This window comes from Cyprinus carpio, chromosome B9 (genome assembly GCF_018340385.1).
Source record: "Cyprinus carpio isolate SPL01 chromosome B9, ASM1834038v1, whole genome shotgun sequence".
NCBI classification, from domain to species: domain Eukaryota; kingdom Metazoa; phylum Chordata; class Actinopteri; order Cypriniformes; family Cyprinidae; genus Cyprinus; species Cyprinus carpio.
The window spans coordinates 31,979,235-32,001,767 of record NC_056605.1 but is presented as its reverse complement, the minus strand read 5'-3'; the positions used below and the strand labels follow the sequence as shown (position 1 = coordinate 32,001,767).

The window sequence follows — 22,533 nt, the reverse complement described above, 5'->3', positions numbered from 1 at the left end:
AATCATTGGTGATAATACAGTGTGACTTATTTAGTCACTAGGTAGTGTTAACTAATAAGACTGGATTATGGAGTAGCACTCTGAATAAAAAATAATCAAATATGAGACTTACTAAGTCTCAAAGGGGGGAAATGTAGAAGATTTTTATTAATAAGATTTTTTTATCAATCAAGTATAATCAAGGTGAATTTAGCCACATATGTCAATAGTTATTATTCCATTATAATCCTATGGTTTTAGTATAGGAAGAAAGATGCCTACGTGGCCAGGATGTCCCCTAGGAATGAGAAACATCTGGGGAGACCAACAAAAGAGCCTTTCTCTTTATCTAAACAAGTAGGGGGCCCCATCTCTCTAGGGAAGAATCAAATTGTAAGCATAGGGAAAATTGTGAAATATTTGGAACGCCCTGTATACTGTATATAATGAGATGCCACCTAGCATTCGGGAGATCTTCTCGCAGAGAACATCTCGGCTTCGTTTCTCTCTGAAATAAAGTCTATCTTCTGGAAAACAAAACCCCAAGACTGAGTGTGATCCCTCAGATCCATGGCAGCAGACACGACACTACATATATAATCATACCCCAGTTCCTCCAGTTTACAGTGAGGATCCTCCAGTCCAGCACAGAGACTCCTTCACTCCCGAATCTCTTAGATTATTCACAGACAGATTCAGTTCTCTCAGATGTGAGGGGTTTGATCTCAGAGCTGAAGTCAGAGCAGAACAACCTTCATCTGTGACGTCACAATATCTCAACCTGTAGAGAACAATGACACACTCTTCACTCTTCACTTCACAATGTTTGATGCAAAGTTAACTGTGTAAAATATTAAAATATGTTGTGAAAATAATGATGAAACAAACTGATGTATGTGCACAATTGTGAAATTGATATTTATGAAGATAAATCGCAGCCCACATCTCACAAGGTAAATATTTCATTTAAAAAAATCAATGTAATACAAACATTTTTGAGAAAAAGAAATTTGTACATTTACATAATCGGTAAGTAAAAAAACATTATGTAGCTGTGTGTACACACCATGAGTTCAACCTTTCATTTGGTGAACAGTAGAGGACATTAGTGTATTTAATTCATTCACTGGACCCACCATACACAAGCTTCAAATACACTTAACATATATAACATATATAGTATAGTAATAATAGCAGTGTAGATGCAGGGTTTTTTCCTACATTGAAAATTTTTTGGCGGCCGCCAAAACGATTTTTCCTGTCCCGCCAAAGCCTTATTTGATGTGTAATTGGGTTTTGTGAGTGAAGCAGGCTACAGACGGAGTGACGGAGAGAACGAGCACAGCGCCCCTCCCCCGCGCGCGCACTCTCCGTCTTCAGTTCTGTCTTTACTCTCTCTCCCTCGCATCAAAAATCAACTGATCCTAAGGTCGGAAGACCGAATCCATGTTTCACGTGCTGCATTCGGAGAATATTTTTCCTGAATTACCGCTGAGTGTGAATTGCAGTCAAAAAAAAAAAGTTGCCTTATCTTCTCTCTTACAACTTGTGACAAGTATTCCGCACATGCAGCTGACATAACGTTAAATAAACGCAAAAACAAATCTATCCAGTTATGAAGTGTTTTGTGTGTGTGTGTGTGTGTGTGTTTGTGTGTGTGTGTGTGTTGACAAATCTTTCGCGATGTCCTAACAGCCAGCATTCCCACACAACACTTCCGCTAAAGTCCGATTCACGACCTAATGACTCCTTTGAGTCGATTCATTATAATAAATGGTTAAAGCAGTTGGTCTGCCCGTCAGTGTCTGAATCAGTGTATTACAAATCAATACTTCTTAGAAGAACATACACCTCTGAAATGAGAAAGTAAGTGTGCTTACCCCATTTAGCAAGAGTGTTTAGTAAAATTTAGCCTCAATAATCCACAGTATGTATAGGCCTATGACAATGTGTAGCAAATTACCTATAAAATCATTTAGTTTAAAGTTAGACTGGAGTGAGATAATCTAGATCAAAGCACTAGATTACGTTTTTAGCTAGCTGCTAATTGTATTAAATTTTATATTGTGAAAATTACACTATTACACCTTTTAATGCTACGTTTTTAATGCTACTTTTTAATTGATATGATTATACTAAAATAATTATCAGGTCTATCAAAAAAGGATTTTATCTTTCAAAACTATGAAAGCCAGTCGTGGAAAAATCACAGCTTTTTTTGCAAAGAGGGCAAGAAAGGATGACAGTGAGAGTGACAGGTAATATCTGTGTCTGATAATTGCATTTGTAAATCATTTGCATTTGTAAATAGATAAATTGTGATACCTTTGATATTTCAAATATACTTTGGTATCGATGATGTTTACATGTAAAATAAGTTGTAATCGCTTTCTTTTACTATTTAGCCTGACAGTGATCGTTTTTTTCATGAATAAATAGGACAAAAAAAAAAATCACAAAACTGTTTCTTTGTATTTATTTTAAATTTAAAATGTATTGTCAATATTGGGCTTGCGGATCATGTGGGTACTAGGGTACACTTTTGCTGTGTGTGGATGACCATTTCGGTCAGCCACCACCAAAGACCAATTTTGACCCAGGAAAAAACCCTGAGATGCTGTGTGATATTATAAATCCTGTACACCAGGTAATATTTGGATTTCTCCGGTTCTCTCTAATAGTTTAAATTTTATAATGCATTAGCTTTTTGTCGATCCACTGGTTCACATTTAAAAAATATGTAGCAAAAATAGCAGACAGGCTTATTGAAAAAGCAAATTCGTTCTCTGTAGCAGGTTTGACTTCCAGAACTAGCAGACAGTTGCCCTGTGACCACAGCTCAAAGCAGCGCACGTGACTTTGAAACGTGCAGCGCTCAAGTTTATTCAGTGAAATCATAGCCTAAGCTATATTGCAATTCTTGTCTTTTCTGTCCCCAAATTCAATACCTCTTATAATTAAGACTTTCTGTATCATTTTACATGGCCTTCAATTTAAATGATTTAACTGAAGACTTTTTAAGGACCAACGGAAACCCTTAGAACATAGTTCTTCATTTGCATTTGGCAAAAAAAATCTTTTGTTGACGATGTGTTGGGAGTGTTTGGAAATCTGTTATTTAAATCATGGCGTCCCTGTTGTTTGTGTGTAGTGATGTGATGATGATTTAAATAACAGATTTCCAAACACTACAAACAGTGTCCCCTTGAACTTGGTACAAAGATCATCTGTTTACCATCTTGACTGGAAAATGCTGTTTTCATGGTCAGTTTTTTATTTATTATTTGCTAATGGTAGTGAATGTTTATGTTAGAGTGCAGGTCCTACTACACTGAAATTAATATGAGGAGCGTCTGGAAACTAGCGACCTCTCCTGGTTGAAGACAGTATTAACATCATAAACTGAAAGCAGTCTTTATGTGACTTACATTTCAAATATTTTAAAACTGATCATCCGATCCAGCGGGCCGTACTAAAAGACATCGCGGGGTATTATACGGCAGTTTCAGTTTCTTATAAGCAAAGAAAGATTGCATTAATGCCCCCTTTTGTCGGCTGTCAACGTCACTTTATCTGACACTTTTTCTTTGATGATGAATCAGCAGCCGACGGTCGTTGGATGAACTTCTCCCAGAACCTCCAGATGACCAGTCCCACCCCTGCATGTAGCGCGTCACATTACAGCCTATTATTATATAATTACAGCACAACCGTTGTGAATTTTATGACAGCACTACCAATCTCAGATTTGGATCTACGCGAATTACATGATCATCCCTCAGAGGGCGGAAAACTACGGAAATACGTCCCTGCAAATAGTCTGTCTTATGTTTAATCACACTATTCATTACACAGCTGAGCTTTATAGTGCTATTTTGATCTGTATTAATATGTACAGAGTAGTGGTGTGTGTGTGTGTGTGTGTTCATCACTCAAGGATATAAAAACCTGAGATCACCTACACTGTGAGATATTATTCATACTTAGTGTAAATTGTGGCAGATAGTACTTACACCTCAATGTATTGCAGTGCTTTACAAAACATTAGGTAATAACATATTCTTTATATGATTCTATTGATTATAAACAGATGCTGTCTTCTAGTGTCCTTCCTTGTGTCTATTCCTAAAAGCCCCCTACACCTGCTCCTAATCACACTGAAGCTGCTGATCAGTAAAGCTGTTCTTGAAGCTGCAGGAAGAGACTCACGCTTCTGAGTTTGGGGAACAATATGAGCTGCATGTGATTGATTCACCAGAACATCTGATCAACGTGAGGACACCACATATAATTTTCAATTATATACATGTTAGACGTTTTATTTCCATGTTTTGAATATTTTCTTATGTTTTCTTTAATATAAACACCTCTCTGAGCTAATATACAATGGAATAAAATGAGAATAAATGCAGATTTGTACTCGGGTCGGTCGCCTCAAAAGCCACTGTTCTTACTCTCTCACTTATCTGACTGGTTTCTTTAGTAATTTTGTCTGCTAACAGTCAAGACTTTACTAACAAGACGAGCTATTAGCACTTAGTGTAACAGAATCCATTTAAAGGTGTTTGCTAATGCAGAAACAGCTTTAACATGACACACAGATGTCCACACATGAACAAGAAACAAAGACACACAATGTTTTTACTTTCTGTATCTCTGGATCTTGATACAGCTACTGTGTTTTTTGGCTTTTTGGGTGATTTGTTTTTCACTTCACAAATATTTTACAGTGTGTCATATATGATCTTACCACAGTTTCTCCAGTTTACAGTGAGGATCCTCCAGTACAGCACAGAGACGCTTCACTCCCGAGTCTCCTAGATTATTATTCCAAGACAGATCCAGATCTCTCAGGTGTGAGGGGTTTGATCTCAGAGCTGAAGTCAGAGCAGAACAACCTTCATCTGTGATGCCACAATCATACAACCTGTAGAGAACAATGACACACTCTTCACTCTCTCAGATCAGATCAGTTTAGCTGTGAATCCATTAGTAAAGAGAAAGTACAAATCTTTAAAATGACATTTTTAAACTGAGCTCTCGTGAGTGTTAGTACATGTTAGACATTTTATTTCCATGTTTTGAATACTTTATTTTTTGAACTACACATAACTGTGTGTGAAGAATCCCGTTGCTACTCGAACCTGTTCAATCCGTCGATAAAACAATATAAAGACAGCCAGATGTGTAATAACTCTGGGCAGTTGTTTGTTCACATGTTTGTTTACTGTTCAAGCCGATCTACTGCGCATGTATGGAACACGTTCGGTAGTATAAATACAAGTAGTCCGTGTCTGCGCTGTCTGTGTACGCGTCCGGATTGCTCACATGGAAAGTTTAACACAGGCTTACACTCCAACAGTCTTTTGGAAACAGGGTTTCTTTAACCACACACAAAACAGCACTTCAGCTTGACTGAACAAAGTGTTCATAGAATGCAGTTCTTACAGGAGTTTGAATAAATGAATCTGCTCCTGCCCTGATTGTAAAACAGAACCTGATTGGCTACAGTGAGAAACATGCTACGATTGGTCAGCGAAGTGTGGCTGTTATCTGATTGGCTTGAGCAGACGGTGGGTGGAGTCACAAATGAATGCAAAGAAAAGTTGTGTTTGTAGAATAAAAAAATATTTGTGAATATGGTTTTTATTTGCAAATCTTATTTTATTTTTTTGTGGATCTCATTCTTTTTATTTGTCAATATGTTTAATTTTTGTTAATCTCTTTATATTTTCTTTGTGGATCATAATTTTTTATTTGTAATTATGCAACAATTCTATCTCCATGCGCCTAGCCCTAATATCAGTTATTAAAATAATCAATATTCCTCCTTCGCTAATATTTATGTATACAGTAGGTGGACATCCAAAACGTTACTTCTACCGCCGCTCGTACCGCCGCCGCGGCATCTGCAAAGTGCATTTGCAGCTTTTGACCACTGAGTGGCGCTTTAATCACAAGTTTTCAAACAAGCGCATCAAAGCACATTTTCGCAAATAGAAGTCAGTTTTTGCCTCGCTGATGTGTTACAATTTGACGGCTGCAGTCAGGGAAAATGAAAGAAAAACACTAATAGTTAAAATATTTAATATTCAGATATGAAAGTTTGGTAATTATGAAGTTATGTGCATTTCTTAGAACGAATTCAAGCAGGATAAATGTCAAGCCTGTGCCTGAGCCTGTGCTTATATTTTCTCTAAGCTACACAGTATTACACCATATTTTAGATTTGACACATTTAATAGGTGTGCAGTATTATTTATATAATATGAATTATGTGTTATATTATTCAAAATAAATTGTGGTTTACTTTGCATCAGAGCATTAAAAGTGGTAGCCTATTTTAGTGAGCTAGGCTACATGGATTAATATGCAAAATGTAAATATTCTCATATATTAGGCCTATATTTTAATTTATATTTTAAAATTCCTTTAATAAAACAACATGCATTTTTGTTATTCGTTACCTGTCCTCTATTTTGACAGACAACTTATTGGGAAAATATATTTGTCTGTACACTGATTAAGAAATTGTTGCGCGTTTTATAAATGATTTTCTTTATTTTAGTAAAACGTGAGGGACTGTATAATTTCGTTCCCATTATTTAGGCCTAATTAAAACAAGAAACGAATAAATTAAACCTGCACGATTTAGCTAAATCATTGAAATTCTAAAGAATGGAGGGATTAATAAAACGTCCTCCACGATTAAACTCAAGTTCTCTCATTATAATCACCAAAGTGCAAATGATGTAAAAAAGAGCTTCATTAATAGACAACTTCAGTGATTTTAAAGGGAGCCGCCGTTACTTGCTTCCATAGAATTTAAGTAAAAAAAAAAAAAAAAAATTGCAGCCGCATTTAAATGCAGGTGTGTAAATTTGTCTGCGTGCAAGATTTGCGCGGCGCGAGTCATGCTGTTTTATCTTCATTACAAATCTTGTTTGGTTTTATTTTGGATAATTGCATGTAAAAAATAATTTACGTTGTAATGCATATGCAAAAATGTGAATAATTATTCATATTTAAGTGTTTGTGCGAAAATTATTAATGTGCATGCAGGACAGGGAGGCGCCCTCTAGATCACTTGAATTTTTTCCTGATAATGAATTAACTTAAAATTGCGGTGTGTCTCACATACATGAGAAATATATCTACAGAAAGCTTGAAATGTCTTTTAAATGAATCAGTTCAAAACGAAAGCATTATGTAATCTGTGAAGGTTTGTATTTCTCTTTAAAGGCGCGTCATGTGGAGAGAGTCAGCACTGTGAATTTCATCTTGCAGCCGACAAGAAAGAAACATTTGTTTATTAATAAATAATTAAAATGTCTCCTTTTTCACAATTATCAGGCTACTTCTGCCTGTGCTTTGGGGCAAACTTAATGCATGTGCTTGAGCGCGGAATATATTAAGCCTCATTATGGATTATAGTTGTAAATGTAATATAATTCTGCGATTAGTTGAATAATGACAAATGAACGACTAGTAACTAGAAAAATCTTACATGGGAGGCAGACCCTATTAAACAGCCTCTAGACACCTCTGTTAAAGTTTTTAAAGCATTTTATACGCGTTTGCATAAATTCTGCTTTCAGAACGGTCTGTGGATGGAGAGATGCCTTAACACTGATTTTTCCTCTGAAACACAAAAACGAAAATTGAAATAAAAATTTGATATATATATATTTTTTTTTTTTTTTTGAGACTGGCCAACCCTTCTCTGCAGATATCGTTGCTTCTGGTTTGTGCATTGTAAATAGGCTACAAAAAAAAAAAAAAAATAAATAAATAAATAAATAATAATAATGTCTCCAAAAACTCCAAAATGTTTTTTTGTCATGTGGAGCGGACTGGCCATCGGGAGCACCGGGACATTTCCCGGTGGCCTGATGGTCATTCTGGCCTTCCGGCAGCCGCTGTGCAGTCGATCAGGCTGACGTGCAATAGGCTGGTATGCAACTGCGAATTAATTGACGGATTTATGAATCTACGAATCAGGCGATTGCGGAGTGAAAATGACACCACCACATGACCCAACATCAGCGAAGCACTGCCTAATTGGCTATATCCAGAGGCAGGCTTCATCTTAGAAAACCGTGCAAAAAATGGAGCGTAAAAGCAAAGGAGGAGCAGAGCGGGAACGTATAAAAAAGAGAAAAGCCCTGGCCACAGACGCATTAAGTTGATGCAAAATCCCAGCCATGTTCACCAGTAAGGGAGCAGGTCGGTCAGCATTACATTTACATTATATTTACTAGGGGTGGGACGGTTCACTGAAAAAAAAATCGAACTGTTCGGTTCTCCACACACGGTTCGGCACGCGCTGGAAACGCTGTTCAAATTAAATCTGACAAAGCATCTGTAATATGGTTTACTATAAATAACACGTAAAACAAAGAGGGTTCAGTTAATATATGTTTCTGTTGGATGAACATTCTGGCTTCCCAGACATTACAACAACAGCGATGAAAAAAAAAAACCCCGTGGCCAAACCATTCACTCTTGTTCAATACGAATACGAACACTGGATCAGTGCATTTTTTTAAAATGACAGTCTTTATATTAATCGAACAGCAACAACAAAGAAATCACTCACTGCTCTTGATTCAAAAGCTTTTGTAACTTTAATAAAGATTTATCTTTAATTTGTAGTCCAAAATGCAATGCTGTTTTACATTTGATTACTTTATTCAATTTATGTACCTAAAAACTATGCTATACCTACCTAAAAAAAACCTGAAAGTCAGTTTATTTTATTTGTGGCTTTACTCTATTGTATTTATTTGTGCTGTTGGCTTGTAGTTAGAATATTCTTAATAATATGATAAAATATATATTTTTTGAAAGTATCGTTTTTTCCATAAACATAGCACATACAACGGTAGCGAAACAGTGACTCTAAAACTGTGAAACAAACCAAACGGTGAAAAAGTTGAACTGTTCCACCCCTTATATTTACGTAATCATTTGGCAGACGGACGCTTTCATCCAAAGAGACTTACAATAGATACAAACTATGTATTACAAAAATGACAAATATATATAATGATAGAAGTTTTAAAATAGCATCTTTATGACAAACTAGCACACTGTTTTACATATGGGGACACAGTATTTTTTTAGTGCCAAATTTGACCAGAAATTTTGATTTTCCATTTCTAGTCTACAATATGTAGCCTAGTCTACAATGTTTATTTATTTATTTTGAAGGTGACGAAGGAAGCAACAGTAGCACTAGTGCTCCAAGTGCTCCTGCTGTTAAACAAAAGAGGGTGGACAGTTCAGCTTTTGAGTCAGAGCAGGAACCTTCCGGTAAAATTTAAGCTATAAGCAAAACTAAACATGCCGGCTATACTCTTAGAACAATATGTGCTTTTATGATTTATAAGATCATCAGTAGTAGGACTGTGATCATGGGGACATACAATTGATGGCTGCACAATTAATATAGATTATTGAAAGTGCTTATTTCATATAGCAGATAAACTAGATGTGCAGAGTGAGAGAGAGAGGGATTCAGGGAAAGATGGTGGTGGATTCCTAGTGAGTTTTTGAGGGTTTATTTATCCATTCATATTATGTATGGTAGTCTACCTGTTACATCAACAAACAGGGTTAGCCTACAAGTTTAGCAGTCTGGTGGACACATGAATTGGGTGATGGTGACTGCACCAACAGAGGTGGCCTGAGGTGGAGTCAAATTCCCGGCCTGATTTACTGTCCCAGTCCGCCACTGGTCATGTCTGTAACGCATGTGTATTCCCAAATCTAAAAAAGCCTATAAAACATCATAGACTGATCATACTGATGTCTGGACTCTGTTTGGGATTTAGAAAAACATAAAGAGATGGTTCAATATATTGGTTATGAAAAGGCTAGATTCTGTGAGAATTTATATTTCATAGTCTAAAAAAAATATTGTTTAGACGAAACAAAATAAAATTCGGCAACAGAAAATGAAATTTTTTTTTTTTTTTTTTTTGAGTTAAGACAACTTCCTCTGAAGTTATAATAACTAATAAACTATATTGCGCTATACATTAGTCAACATTTGAAGTGGATCAAAACCTTTCTTCAAAGTTGCCCTAAAACCAAAATGACGAGTCCTATCTAAACCTGTTCTGCAAGTCTGATACCCTCATAAGACACTGTCCATATGAAAGACCAAGAGATTCACACATTTATATCAACCCCCACAAGCTATACAGAGCTACCCCCAGCCCCCTCCAGCTGAACTGAGCTCGGTCTGTTTTGGGGCTGTGAGGAACGGTGTGTTGTCATGTTACTGTGCTGAAACATGCCTGCACTCACAGCAGCCCTACTCTTTGTATTCATTATTTTCCCGCAGCCCATATTATTGTTTTCACAAGACCATAATAATAACAAATTATCAATTGATAATTAATCATTATTTTACGAAAATCATTGTTATTTGTGAACGTAGCATTTGCGGAAGGCTTTAAGACCAAGCGGAGTCCTCCATCAGCTGCTCCCGCTTCACAGCGCGCGAGACTCGCGCTAACTGCACCCAGCTTCAAAGTCCGCAAGTTTTGATTTAACTAAATCAGTTTGAGCGAATACAACTTACTGATCATAACCCCAACATTTAGCAAGACAGAAAAACATTCAGTCTACCTGGAGGAAGACGTATTTCAATGTAAGTTAATGCTGTTAAATAGAGAGTTAAATAGAGAGAGAGAGAGAGAGAGAGAGAGAGAGAGACAGAGAGAGAGAGAGAGAGAATGAAAAAAAAAAAAAAAAAAAACCTGTTGGCTATTCCTAAACTTGGACCTCATTATATTGAAGTACAAATCCAAACACCAGAAGCAAACTCTCAGTGTTCTTTCATTGAAAAAGTATGCATTTTGTTTATTCACAGGCTATATGGTTGAAATAATATTTTAGTTCAAAACTTTAAATGCCATTGTTTTAAAAAAAAATGCTTTATTTGCTAACGTTTCGTAGACCTTCAGTTGTTATGCTTTAAAATCCCATAACATTTGTAATTTCACAGTATTTTCACCTCCTAAATCACTAACCTTTAAAGTCACAATGCTATAGTGGTAAAATTTACTCAGGCCAATGGCACTTTTAATTACATTATGTTTTTTTGTTTTAATAATTTAGAATAATTGTAGCTTACATAAATAATAGAAACAAAACAAACATTAAAAATATTTGGATCGTCCCTTATTTTTTCCATTATTTTCTTAAAGAATAAACAATTATTTTCGAATAAACAAACATGATAACATATTACTAATTCATAGAAATAATTTAAGCAGTTAAAACCTTTTTTAAAAAAACTTGAACTTCAATACTATTAAACTGACGTGAAAATCTCAAGGAGTTTATAAGTTAAAAAGGGTAAAAACACACAATGCAAAATAAACAAAATAAACTAACTTTAACAAAAAAAATAAAAATAACAAAAAAAATAAATCTATTTTTTAATTAAAAAAACAATTACAAAATAAAACATAATGCAACCTTTAGATCAAACATTTTTAAATAGTCCACAGCTGAGCAACGCGCAAGACAGGTTGAGCGTGCAAAGTGAATGTGCTGCACAAAGTCATTTTCAAATAAAAAAAAAAAAAAAAAAAACCCTGGATAGCCTAGATTAGGCCCAGACTATGTTCCTAAGTATATAATAATTATAATTACCCCACAGTAACAAATTTTAACCGATTAATCGCCTCTTTTCGTTTGCTGCATGTTATTTTATTCATTTATTTATTTTTCAGGCAGTTTGTGAGAGGAAAAAAAATATATAAGTCATGTATAAGTTGCATTTTATTACATTCAGAAATAATAACGGCTGGCCTAATAATGTTATAATGTGCCAACAGGATATTTTTAGTTCTCTTCACTTTACAACAAATCCTTTAATTTTAACAAATTTATCAGAACAGAACAATAATTACAAATATATAATTCTAATGGATAAATAAAGTTGCAGTATATAATAATATAGGCTTAGCTATAAAACTAGGGCTGGGCGCGAAAAATCGATTTTATCGATTAACTCGAATGTGTAGTTTACATCGGTTTGTTTGAATGAAAATCGGTTTTCTTTTTAACATCCACCGACGCTCCACTCAGGGCCCCCGTAGTTCCGATTGGGCTCAAACCCTCCCCCAGCGCGTTTGTCATAGAGACATGCTGCCGAGCAGAGTATGTTTTCTCCGGAGCGCGGAGTAGAGCGATGTGATTTTGACTGGAGCGAGGAGCGGAGTTTTTAAAAGTCGGAGCGTCGTGGTTTTCACTCGCTCCAGCACCGCTCCATCACGAGTACAATTCATGCCAACAGCCCGTAATATAACTGCATATTTAGCAAAAATTCACGTTAAACATATTTAGCTATAGCTTGATACAGATGGATCTCTCAAATCAGAAGATTATAATGACGCCAATAACCGAGCGGGAAGTTATAGGCTAGTTCACAAGTAGTTTGTCTGTTCCTTTTACTGGATATTTTCAGCTTAAAGCATGATTTAAATAGATACAGCAAATTCACACACAATCGCTTTCGCAATAATGCATTCAAACAAATGTAATCTTACAGTACTTCATCTGTGTCTGATTTTGAATGATTTTGAAATCTGTAAGAAATGCATCGATCTGTAGATAAAATAACTGACGAAAATGAACTGCTATTTTCATCACAAACAAAATGTCCACAGCAGAAAGCAGCAATTATACCTTTTAATGCTGACAATGTTATTAGTTTGGCATGTGGTAGGAAAAAAAAGTTTGCACACAATAGCCTAATCCCCTTTGAAACTCTACTGTTATTTTACTTTTTATTTTAATATAGGCTACATTATGAACATAACATTTCAAAAACACCGGAGCGGTGTTTCTGGTATCAGTGACCCATAATTGGAGCAGGAGCGGGAATTATTAAATGCTCGGAGCACGGAGGGAAATAGTTGCCACTCCACTCCACTCACATACTCTGCTGCCGAGTGAGAGAGATGTTTTGCCCTACAAAATTAACAAGACCGCGGCAGCACAAGCACAGCATATCCGCCAAAAAGCAACCTGCAGCAATGCTCGTTGTGCGGCTCACCAACAACAACTCTCGCGTCCGGCGTAGTGTCTGCTCTATTTACAAATAATTTATATAAGAAAAAAAAATGACTCACTGTAGTTGCCAGTTTTAATCTTAACAGCTCTTAACGCCGAGTGGATGGTTAGATGCATGATGGGCTGGTATTAAATAAAAAAAAATAATAATAATAAAGGTCTTACCAGCATTAAGGTAATAACATTACTGCTTTTTTTTTTTTTAAATCATCTTCTTAGTTATAAATTTGACTGGTAAATAATAAATAAAGAATTATATTAAAACTTGTTTTGATCAATTTCTTTGTCATTTGAATATTGTAGGGGGGCAAAAAAATCGATTTAAATCGTAAATCGGATTTTTGGTGAAAAAATCTGGGATTTTTTTTTTTTAGGCCATATCGCCCAGCCCTTACTATAAACAAACAAACAAACAAAAAAAAAAAAGGAATAATAATATAAAGCGAACCATAAGGTAAGGTTGGGCTCTCATTCGGGAGAAATCCAAACGTTTCCATATTCGTGATGTTGCCTATTTCAAGCTTAACTATTATTCATTAGGAAAAATAGGCTTTGTAGTTCACGCGTTTCAGTATCGACGAAAAAAAAAAAAAAAAAAAATCATAATTAACAAAAATATGCCAAAGTGGACCACTGCTCGCGCCGAATGGCACGGTGAACGACTACTGTTTCCAATGAATGTGCGCAAGGCATCAGCGCGATCAAACAGCTGAAACAGAAAAATACAAAATTTTTGGTCACACAGTAAAGGCATAATTCAAAAATGCAAAGTGTTAGCAGTTTGAAAAATCAAGAATAATAACAGAATTAATAATAATTATTGCTAAATGCTGGGACCGTTCTCATTTCTATCTGCAAATGGAACCTGAAGGATTTTTTTTAAACCAAGAATGAACCGAAATGAAAACATTTAGCTTTTTATCTGTATATATAGGCCTTATATTTAATGACTGTTTAATAACAATAGCAAGCATAAGATCCTTGGTGTAAAGGTCTTCTTTTAATTTTTGATGAGTAGACTGTAGCCTAAGACTATCCTACATTTTGAAATTAACCTCACTGTACATTTTTTAATGGTTTTTAAAGATGGTAAAATGTTATATCATAATGTTATTGTTGTTTTACCTCCTTTTATCTCATTTTACAATTACATTCAGTTCGCAATCCGTCCCTTTGCGCCACCTGGCGGTAGTTTCGCGAATGAATTTAACACGCGACTGACTTGCACGCGCGGCGGGTAGTACCCATTTGGTTGTCTACCATCTGTATATGACATCAAAAATATTTTCATATCTCAGAAGTTGCTTGTGCAAGAAGAGTATTTGCTGAATCAAGCTGCAAAAGGAGTGTTTTCTGCTTCCTCCTGATCACTTCTGAAGCAGAACAGCAGCGGAGAGCAATGAGGAGACGAGGAGAGAGATGACATGACATCAGCCAATCAAAACAGTGCGCATTTATCATAAACCCAGCGTTTCTGACACAAATATTCATCTTTTCAACATCAGTCACTGTTTGTGCAAAAACACCTCAACATTCTGAAATCAAGATACATTTACTTCAGAAGCAAAATCACTTAAGATAGAAAGTCTTGTTTTCTGAAGAAAAAACTAAACATTCTGCCAATGGCAAGAAAAATAATAGTTTTCCCTTTGAATTATTAATATTATTTTTCTTACCTCATTGGCAGCTATTTTTTTCTTATTCTGAGTAAAAACTAACAAACTTTTGATACATTTTTCAGAAAACAACCTTTAAAATCTTTCATTTTGCTTCTCAAGTAAATTGATCTTGATTCAGGAATGTTTAGATATTTGTTCTAGAAAACAAGACAAAAATACTAATAAAATCATTGTTTGCAGTGAAGTAAACTGAGCACTTCTGAAGTTCTGTGTGTTTGTTATTCAGAACAAATTCAAGCAGCAGAGTAAATCTCAAGACTGTGTGCATGTGCTTATGTTTTACTGTACGCTACACAGCACTGCATCATATTTAGACCGTATTTCACTGTATTCTTGCCATAAAATCAAGAAAAAGCTGGTTTTCCTTCACATCAGAGCATTAAAAGTGTCACCTGTTCAGTGCATGGATTTATATACTGAATGAATCGAGGTGAAACATCAATCAAGGTGTTTCAGAACTGCAGAATTCACACAAATCTCTGCATTAATTCAAGAAATCAACAGATAAATGAGTAAATGAGAAGAAGCAGGTTTGTTGTGGATCTGAACCCGTGTCTCTGACATTGTTGAGCAGCGCTCGAGCACTAAACTACTGATGAACTTTTCCTGAAACACACAGAAGAATCTTTTCCAGCAGTGTGTTCACGAGAGAGCAGCTCTTCATTCCTCTCCTTCACAATCATAAAGATCATCAGTGGTGTCCTGCACATCATTGTTGTGAGCTGACTGTGAGATCTGATGCTCTAGAGCTGGATCTGTGTTTATTATAGTCTTCAGATCCTGATCTGATATTATAGACCTAGTTTTATTTCTGTGTTTGGACACTAATGTTGTGAATCAGAGCTTGTTCTGTAGTCATTCACAGAAATGCGTCACATCTGAGTTTGCAAAAGTCATTTTAATAAAAGGCTGACATGTAAATGGATATTTAACACAGATCTCATTAAATGACAAACTCTCAGCTTGTTTTGTGTGAATAATTCATGTACGTGTGTGACCTGCTGAAATGTAAGTTTTAATCTTTTTTTTGTGACATTAATGTGTTCACAATGCTGACAAAGTAAATATGTGTTAGAAAAACTAGACGTATATCACTCATAATATTCCCATTCACAGGAACACACCTTTTCTATGGTTTGATTTATTTCATGGCATAATGCAGATCTCTTTAAATGTATAATAATCTAAAATACTGGCTAGTGTTGTACAGTAAAGAGTAAGCACACTTCAAGCACAAGTGAAAGTGTCTGAACGTCAGCTTTACTGATCAATGTGTGGAGCGTCTCTTTGCTGCAGCTGCTGTTGATTTAATGAACGAGTTTCTCATGTGACGGGGTTGTTTTTACCCGCGGGGCGCTAACAGACGCTTTACTCTAATATCTACTGTATTAAAAACACCTGTCGTGACTCCTTTAAGATTCTGGCCTGTTATTCAGGAGAAAATCTCTCATTCAGGAACATTTATTTTAAAGGAGTCAGATTCATTATTAAATATGATAGTTTAGTTCATGATGAAACACTCACAGAGCTTTTCTGCAGTTGATCACAGCTGGTATCAGTCTTCTTCTCCCCAATGGGGTTCAGCTCATCCAATGGAGGTTCAGTTCATCCAGCGTCTCCTCTGACATCTGAATCATGTAGGAGATTGTTGAGCAGTGAGCAGGAGAGAGTTTCTCTGAGTGTTTGTCTGATTTCACAAACTCCTGAATCTCTCTGAACAGAGTCTGATCTTTCACTTCCAGCAGACAGAGGAACAGATTGATGGTAATGTAAGCTCAAAAATGAGGATGTTTAAAATAATCATCAACATCATCATTTTTGATCTTCATTTTAATGTACTGTGTGGTTCTGCTGATGCTCTCTTAGCTGTTCTCTGTGTGTGTCAGTAGATCCTGTAAGAGTCTCTGATTGGACTCCAGTGAGACGCCCAGCAGGAACCGCAGGAACAGATCCAGACGTCCATTCTCACTCTCAAGAGCTCTATCTACTGCTGATGTTAGTACATCATACAGAGAGTCTTCATCAGATCTGTATAATCTTAATTCACGCAGTGGCTCCATGTTCTTTGTTAAATAGCAGTAAAAGCAGATAGAAAGCAGCGAGAAACTCCTGAAAGCTCAGATGAATGAAGCTGTAGACTTCCTCTGATGAATCACAGATTCCTCCTTAAAGATCTCAGTGCAAATCCCAGAATACACTGAGGCGTCAGTGACGTCCATTCTGCTCTCAATCAGGTCCTCCTCATAGAACATCACATTGCCCTTCATCAGCTGTTTGAAAGCCACTTCAGCAAGTTTCACAATCACTTCTCTGTTGGACGGCAGGAGTTTCTCTGGCTCTCTCTCTTCATACTTCTGCTTCCTCATGTTGATCTGAATCAGCAGGAAGTGGATGTACATTTCAGTCAGAGTTTGAGGGACTTCTGCTCTCAGATCTTCTTCCAGGAGCTTCTGAACCACAGTGGCTGAAATCCAGCAGAATACGGGGATGTGACACATGATGTGGAGGCTTCTTGATCTTCTGATGTGTGAGATGATTCTGCTGGCTTGATGCTCATCACTGATTCTCTTCCTGAAATATTCCTCCTTCTGAGGCTCAGTGAATCCCTGAATTTCTGTCAGACGGTGGATGTACTTGGAGGGGATCTGATTGGCTGCTGCTGGTCTGGAGGTGATCCAGATTCGAGCAGAGGGAAGCAGCTCTCCTTTCATGAGCTTTGACATCAACATAGCCACTGATGACGTCTCAGTCACATCACAAACTTTCTGAGCGTCTGAAAACATCAGTGTGAATCTGCTTTCATCCAGACCATCAAAGATGAACACAACTTTTACACTCCTCATAAATCTTTGAGTCCAGATCTTGAAGTTCGGGATGAAAATCCAGCAGAAGTCTGTGAAGACTGTACTGATGATCTCGGATCAAGTTCAGCTCTCGAAATGGAAGCACAAACATGAAATCTACATCCTGATTGGCTTTTCCCTCGGCCCAGTCCAGAATGAACTTCTGCACAGAGACGGTTTTTCCGATTCCAGCGATGCCTTTAGTAAGAACAGTCTTGATCTGCTCTTTCCCCTCAGATCCTGCTTCAGCTGAGGCTTTAAAGATGTCATTGCAGTAGATTGGAGTGTCTTGTGAGTGTTGTGTTCTGGCTGTTTTCTCCATCTGTAAAACCTCATGTTCTTCATTCACTCCTTCTCTCTCTCCCTCTATGATGTAGAGCTGTGTGTAGATGCTGTTCAGGAGCCTCTCCTTCTCCTGGAGTTTCAGTCCCTCACATAATATCTCATACTTGTTCTTCATGCTGGTTTTGTGCTGCTCTTTGACTCTCTGTAGTTCATCATTCACTGCTTGATCATGTTTATTCAGAGATGCTGTAACGCTCGTGTTGTTTCAGACAGAAGACAGAGGAGACTCCTCCAGAGATGCTTCGCTCTCCATCTGCTCTGCTGAAATATCACAAGAACAACTGATTAAAAATATCTCAAAATAAAGGATGTGTAAATTAACATCTAAAACTGATAAGAGATTTCAGTCTTGTATTTTCAGTATAATTTCAGTTTGTTGATCTGTTTTAACTCTGTGTAAAAAATAAAATCATAACTCATCTCTCTGTCAGGACTCGACAGTGTGAGCTTTTTCCTCTCATCTGCAGCAAACACTAGATGTGTGGTGAACAGTGAAGTGTGTTCAGTGAACAGTGAGAATCTGCAGCATCAGTCAGATGTGACGCCAAAACACATTTACATCATGATCATCTGATCCGGACGCTTCTCAACATGTGTGAATGGTGTGCCAGCAGAAGACAGTTGTCTCCCACTAATAAACCAAACTCTTAGCAATGCTGTGAGGTTTTCTGACCCGCACTCTCGGTCATAACAGGGGTCAAGCATCCAAACAAATAGTTCAAATTACATTTATCTTGAGGAAAAACCCAGTTGTCTATACGAAAGAAAGCTCAAGGCTTTCAGATCTCTACATAGGCATATAAACATAGTATTTTACAGTCACGTCCAGTACACTGAATCTGATATTTGTCTATTACAAACTGAAGTACTGCCTAGTGACAAGAACACTAACCGCAGCTCTACAAGACTATTATAAAGCAGCCAAACAACTCTATACTGATTCTGAGCTGCACTTCCTGGGTAAGTGTGGTTATTAACTGTTCTCATGATAAAAACACTAGAACTACTGCTACTACTGTCTAGTCTATGTACATGCTTCAGGTGGTAAATATCACTATATGCCATAAACTGTAGGGCTAATACACTATCTCCTCTATGAACTTCATATTTGTATATATGTAGATCTATTGTTGTACATCAAATTTCATGTCTTTATTCATCAGTGCAGTCTGTCTCTTTAATGCTTGAAATCATAAACGTGTTTCACTTCAAAGTGGTCTTCTATGACGGTATTCTTTAAAAATGAAAATCATGTTTTTTGCATTTGGTTCTGACGTACAAAGGCACAAAAACATTTGTTCATTATTTTGTGTTTTTTTCCTCCACTTGTTTCAGTTTTTCTGCCTCAATAATGTGCTAATAATTAATAAGATATCTCACATAAGACATGTTTACATATAATCCACAAGAGAAGATAATCGAAGTTATACAAATGACCTCATTTCAAAAGTTTACATCCCCTCGACTCACTCAATACTGTGTTGTTAGCTGAATGATCCACAGCTGTGTGTTAGTGATAGTTGTTCATGAGTCTCTTGTTGTCCTGAAAACAGTTCAAAACTGTCTGCTGTTCTTCAGAGAAATCCTTCAGCTTCCACTAATTCTTTGGTTTTCCAGCATTCCTGTGTATTTGAACCCTTTCCAGCAGTGACCTGTATGATTTTGAGATCCATCTTTTCACACTGAAGACAACTGAGGACGGTTTTTATCGTGGAGTCATACACCACCCTCTACAAACCTTCTGTAATAGTTGTGTTTGAGTCCCTCAGTTGTCTTCAGTGTGAAAAGGCTCTCCCTCCACTCACCATCATAGACAGCACTGTAACAACAGTGGGAGTCATTCAGGTTCCTGGACACCACTCTCTCTCAGCACCTTTGGATTTGTTTTTGGTTGTGCCCTTTCTCTCCTGTGGATAATTAAAAGAACTATTTTGATATCTCCTTTGTGCGCTTTGATTTACACACCAACACGTGTTATATATATATATATATATATATAATATATATATATATATATATATATATAATAATTTTTTTATTTAATTGTGTAGTCTTATTTGTGTTTTCATGTCTCCATTTCAAAGTGTTAAGAAGACTGTTAGTACAGTTTTTGGTACCAGAAAAGACTTGCTGTTAAAGGGTTTTGGGTTTTACACAAATGCTGACTAGTTGTTCTGTTACCAGACAAAATATATATTTTCTGACAGGATCTGATATTTCTGGTGTGGAGGCATAATTTAACAATTCAATGAAATATTTCATTATTGTTTTTGCAGAAGGATATAAATAATTATAGGATAATAAAGTGAGACACCCCAGATTAATAGTGTAAAATCTAACTAATATTTATCACCATGCTTCCCCAGATGACTGATTAGGCCTACATTAACAATTGGAAACAAGTTTTCTGAAATGTTTAGCAGTGCAAATGAGGCATTAGTTTTGCATAAATTTGGTGTATATAAGTGGAGAAAAAAAATTATGGCCTTTAAAGATATGAAGTGAAATTGAAATATACAGACGCAAATATAGTGTAACAAAATAAACACGTTTTCTTTCCAGTAGTTTAAAACAACACTTTATGAAAAGCCAAATAGCTCCAAATCTCGAACCTGTCCAATGCGTGAATAAACAATGATTTAGCCTGCAGTGTCTTACCTTAATTATAATTATTGAATTCCATTATTTGGCCGTGCTAAACTGATGCTTTCTTGCTCATATGTTTCCTATGCTCATAAATGACTAAGCATTTTTCTTTCTCTAATTCATTACTGTCCCTTCTCAATAACTCTTGCAAGATCTGGCAACACTTTCATTTTTCTGGCAATTTCCACAACCATCGTTGGCACATTGCAATTTTTTTTATTGATATTTATGGTTTTGTTTTTCTTGTTGTCGCACCAAATCTGTCCATATTTAGTCAGGGCCGCTGGTATAATCTAATACACAAGATGGCGCCAAACATGCATTACAATTATTCACAGGCCAAAAATAAATAAAATAAAATAAATTATAATAATAATAAAATAAGCACAACTCATTCATCTTTACAAATACCTGCTGCACTGTCGCGTGCTGTGAACAAACCCTGGACAAGAATCAATGGCCTAAACTACACCAATACAAATATCAGCATCTTTTTAAATCGAAAGTGAGAGGAAAAGCTGTTCTTGCCTGTCCTGACGCAGGATCCTGAGCAGCGGTCTCGGTCTATGTAGTGTAATGTTTATTCTGTTTTAACTATAGGCTGCACAGTGTAAGCATTTGTGTTAATTCAGTGCCTATCAGTCTCTCTCCCGGTGTACATCTGCTCTCGTCTGAAGATGCACTGAGAGCAATTTCTTCTGCCCAGCGCGTGCACGAGCATGACGCGCATGTTTGTGATGCCCTTCATTTTTAATTTAATTTTATTTATTTTTATGTAGTTGCATCCTTGTGTGGGTATATACAGCACAGTCACACAGAATTTTCCCTTTTATGTTCAACAGATTCATAAGACTTTATGGTGAGTAAATGACAGAAGTCTTGCTGTTTTAATTCACTACTACTCAGTTACACTAGATGATGCTATTAGACCATATATAGCATTACTTGATCTTTACCCTCCCAGGCTCTAGAATGTGTAGAAGCTTTTATCACAGATATTTCACTTTCTTCTCTGACTACAAAATTACAATCAACCTACAGGTACATCACTGGATTAGTTCCATTAACACTATTATTTGACTGTTATCTGACATTATTGTCATTGTATAGATGAGCAGCATAAAAGTGTGCTGATCCAACAGAAAGAAAGAAAGAAAGGGCTACTTATTGTACATAAAATAACACCCAGTCCAATTTCAGCCTTCAAAACTATTTAATATTAATATTATCAGTTTAAGAATACTGAACTACTGTATAGCTTAAAATGCAATTGGGTCAAATTCTAAAATTTTGCAACTAGACAAATATTAAAAAAAAAATAAAAAATTTGAATACTGTATGTTGTAAATCTTCTTAAACAAGAAGATCAAAAGGCAAGACATTTTTATGTAAACAAGCTCAAAATTAAATGAAGATTGATAGATTATCTGTGTCCACCGTGGACTGCAGTCTATGAATTTCACTATTTAATCATACTTTGTGAATGAATTTTGAGTCTCTCAGCCTTACACTGATATCTTAAATAGATGCATTTTCTCTGCTAACCTACAAGTCTGAACCTGTGACAAGTTAGCCTACAAAATATTTTTTTTATTTTATTGTTTATCTAATCAGATGAATACAGAAAAACTGAAGGAAAATCCTACTCACCTGTATGAAATTGCAGTCGACTTATATCCAGACTCAGAGAATTTCAGACACTAATAGCATGGAAAAAATTAATAAAAGTAAAAGTGTATATGAAATAAGAAATCTTTTCAAATAAAAGCACTTTATTCTTAGGGAAAGTTCACTTAAAACTTTTGAAGCATGTTATTTTCGGGCCTATGTTATGATACCTTTCATTATTAAAGAATAAAGTCAAATCGTCCTGCAATTAAAAAAAATTGCATGCTGATATATTTTTTATTATAGAATAAAACATTTTAATATCTTGAGCTTGTGTT

At 36.1% G+C, this 22,533-nt stretch overlaps 1 protein-coding gene across 1 annotated transcript; it reads right to left on the bottom strand.

Annotated features, from left to right (window-relative positions):
* Positions 1–585: 585 nt before the first annotated feature.
* Positions 586–20,781, bottom strand: LOC122138359 (ribonuclease inhibitor-like). Its single transcript, XM_042730451.1, has 4 exons — positions 20,714–20,781; positions 16,278–16,319; positions 4,730–4,906; positions 586–760 (listed from the first exon to the last, which is right to left on the bottom strand). The coding sequence occupies exons 1-4, from the start codon at positions 20,779–20,781 to the stop codon at positions 601–603; spliced, it is 447 nt and encodes a 148-aa protein (XP_042586385.1). The 3' UTR covers positions 586–600.
* Between the last annotated feature and the right edge of the window lie 1,752 nt (positions 20,782–22,533).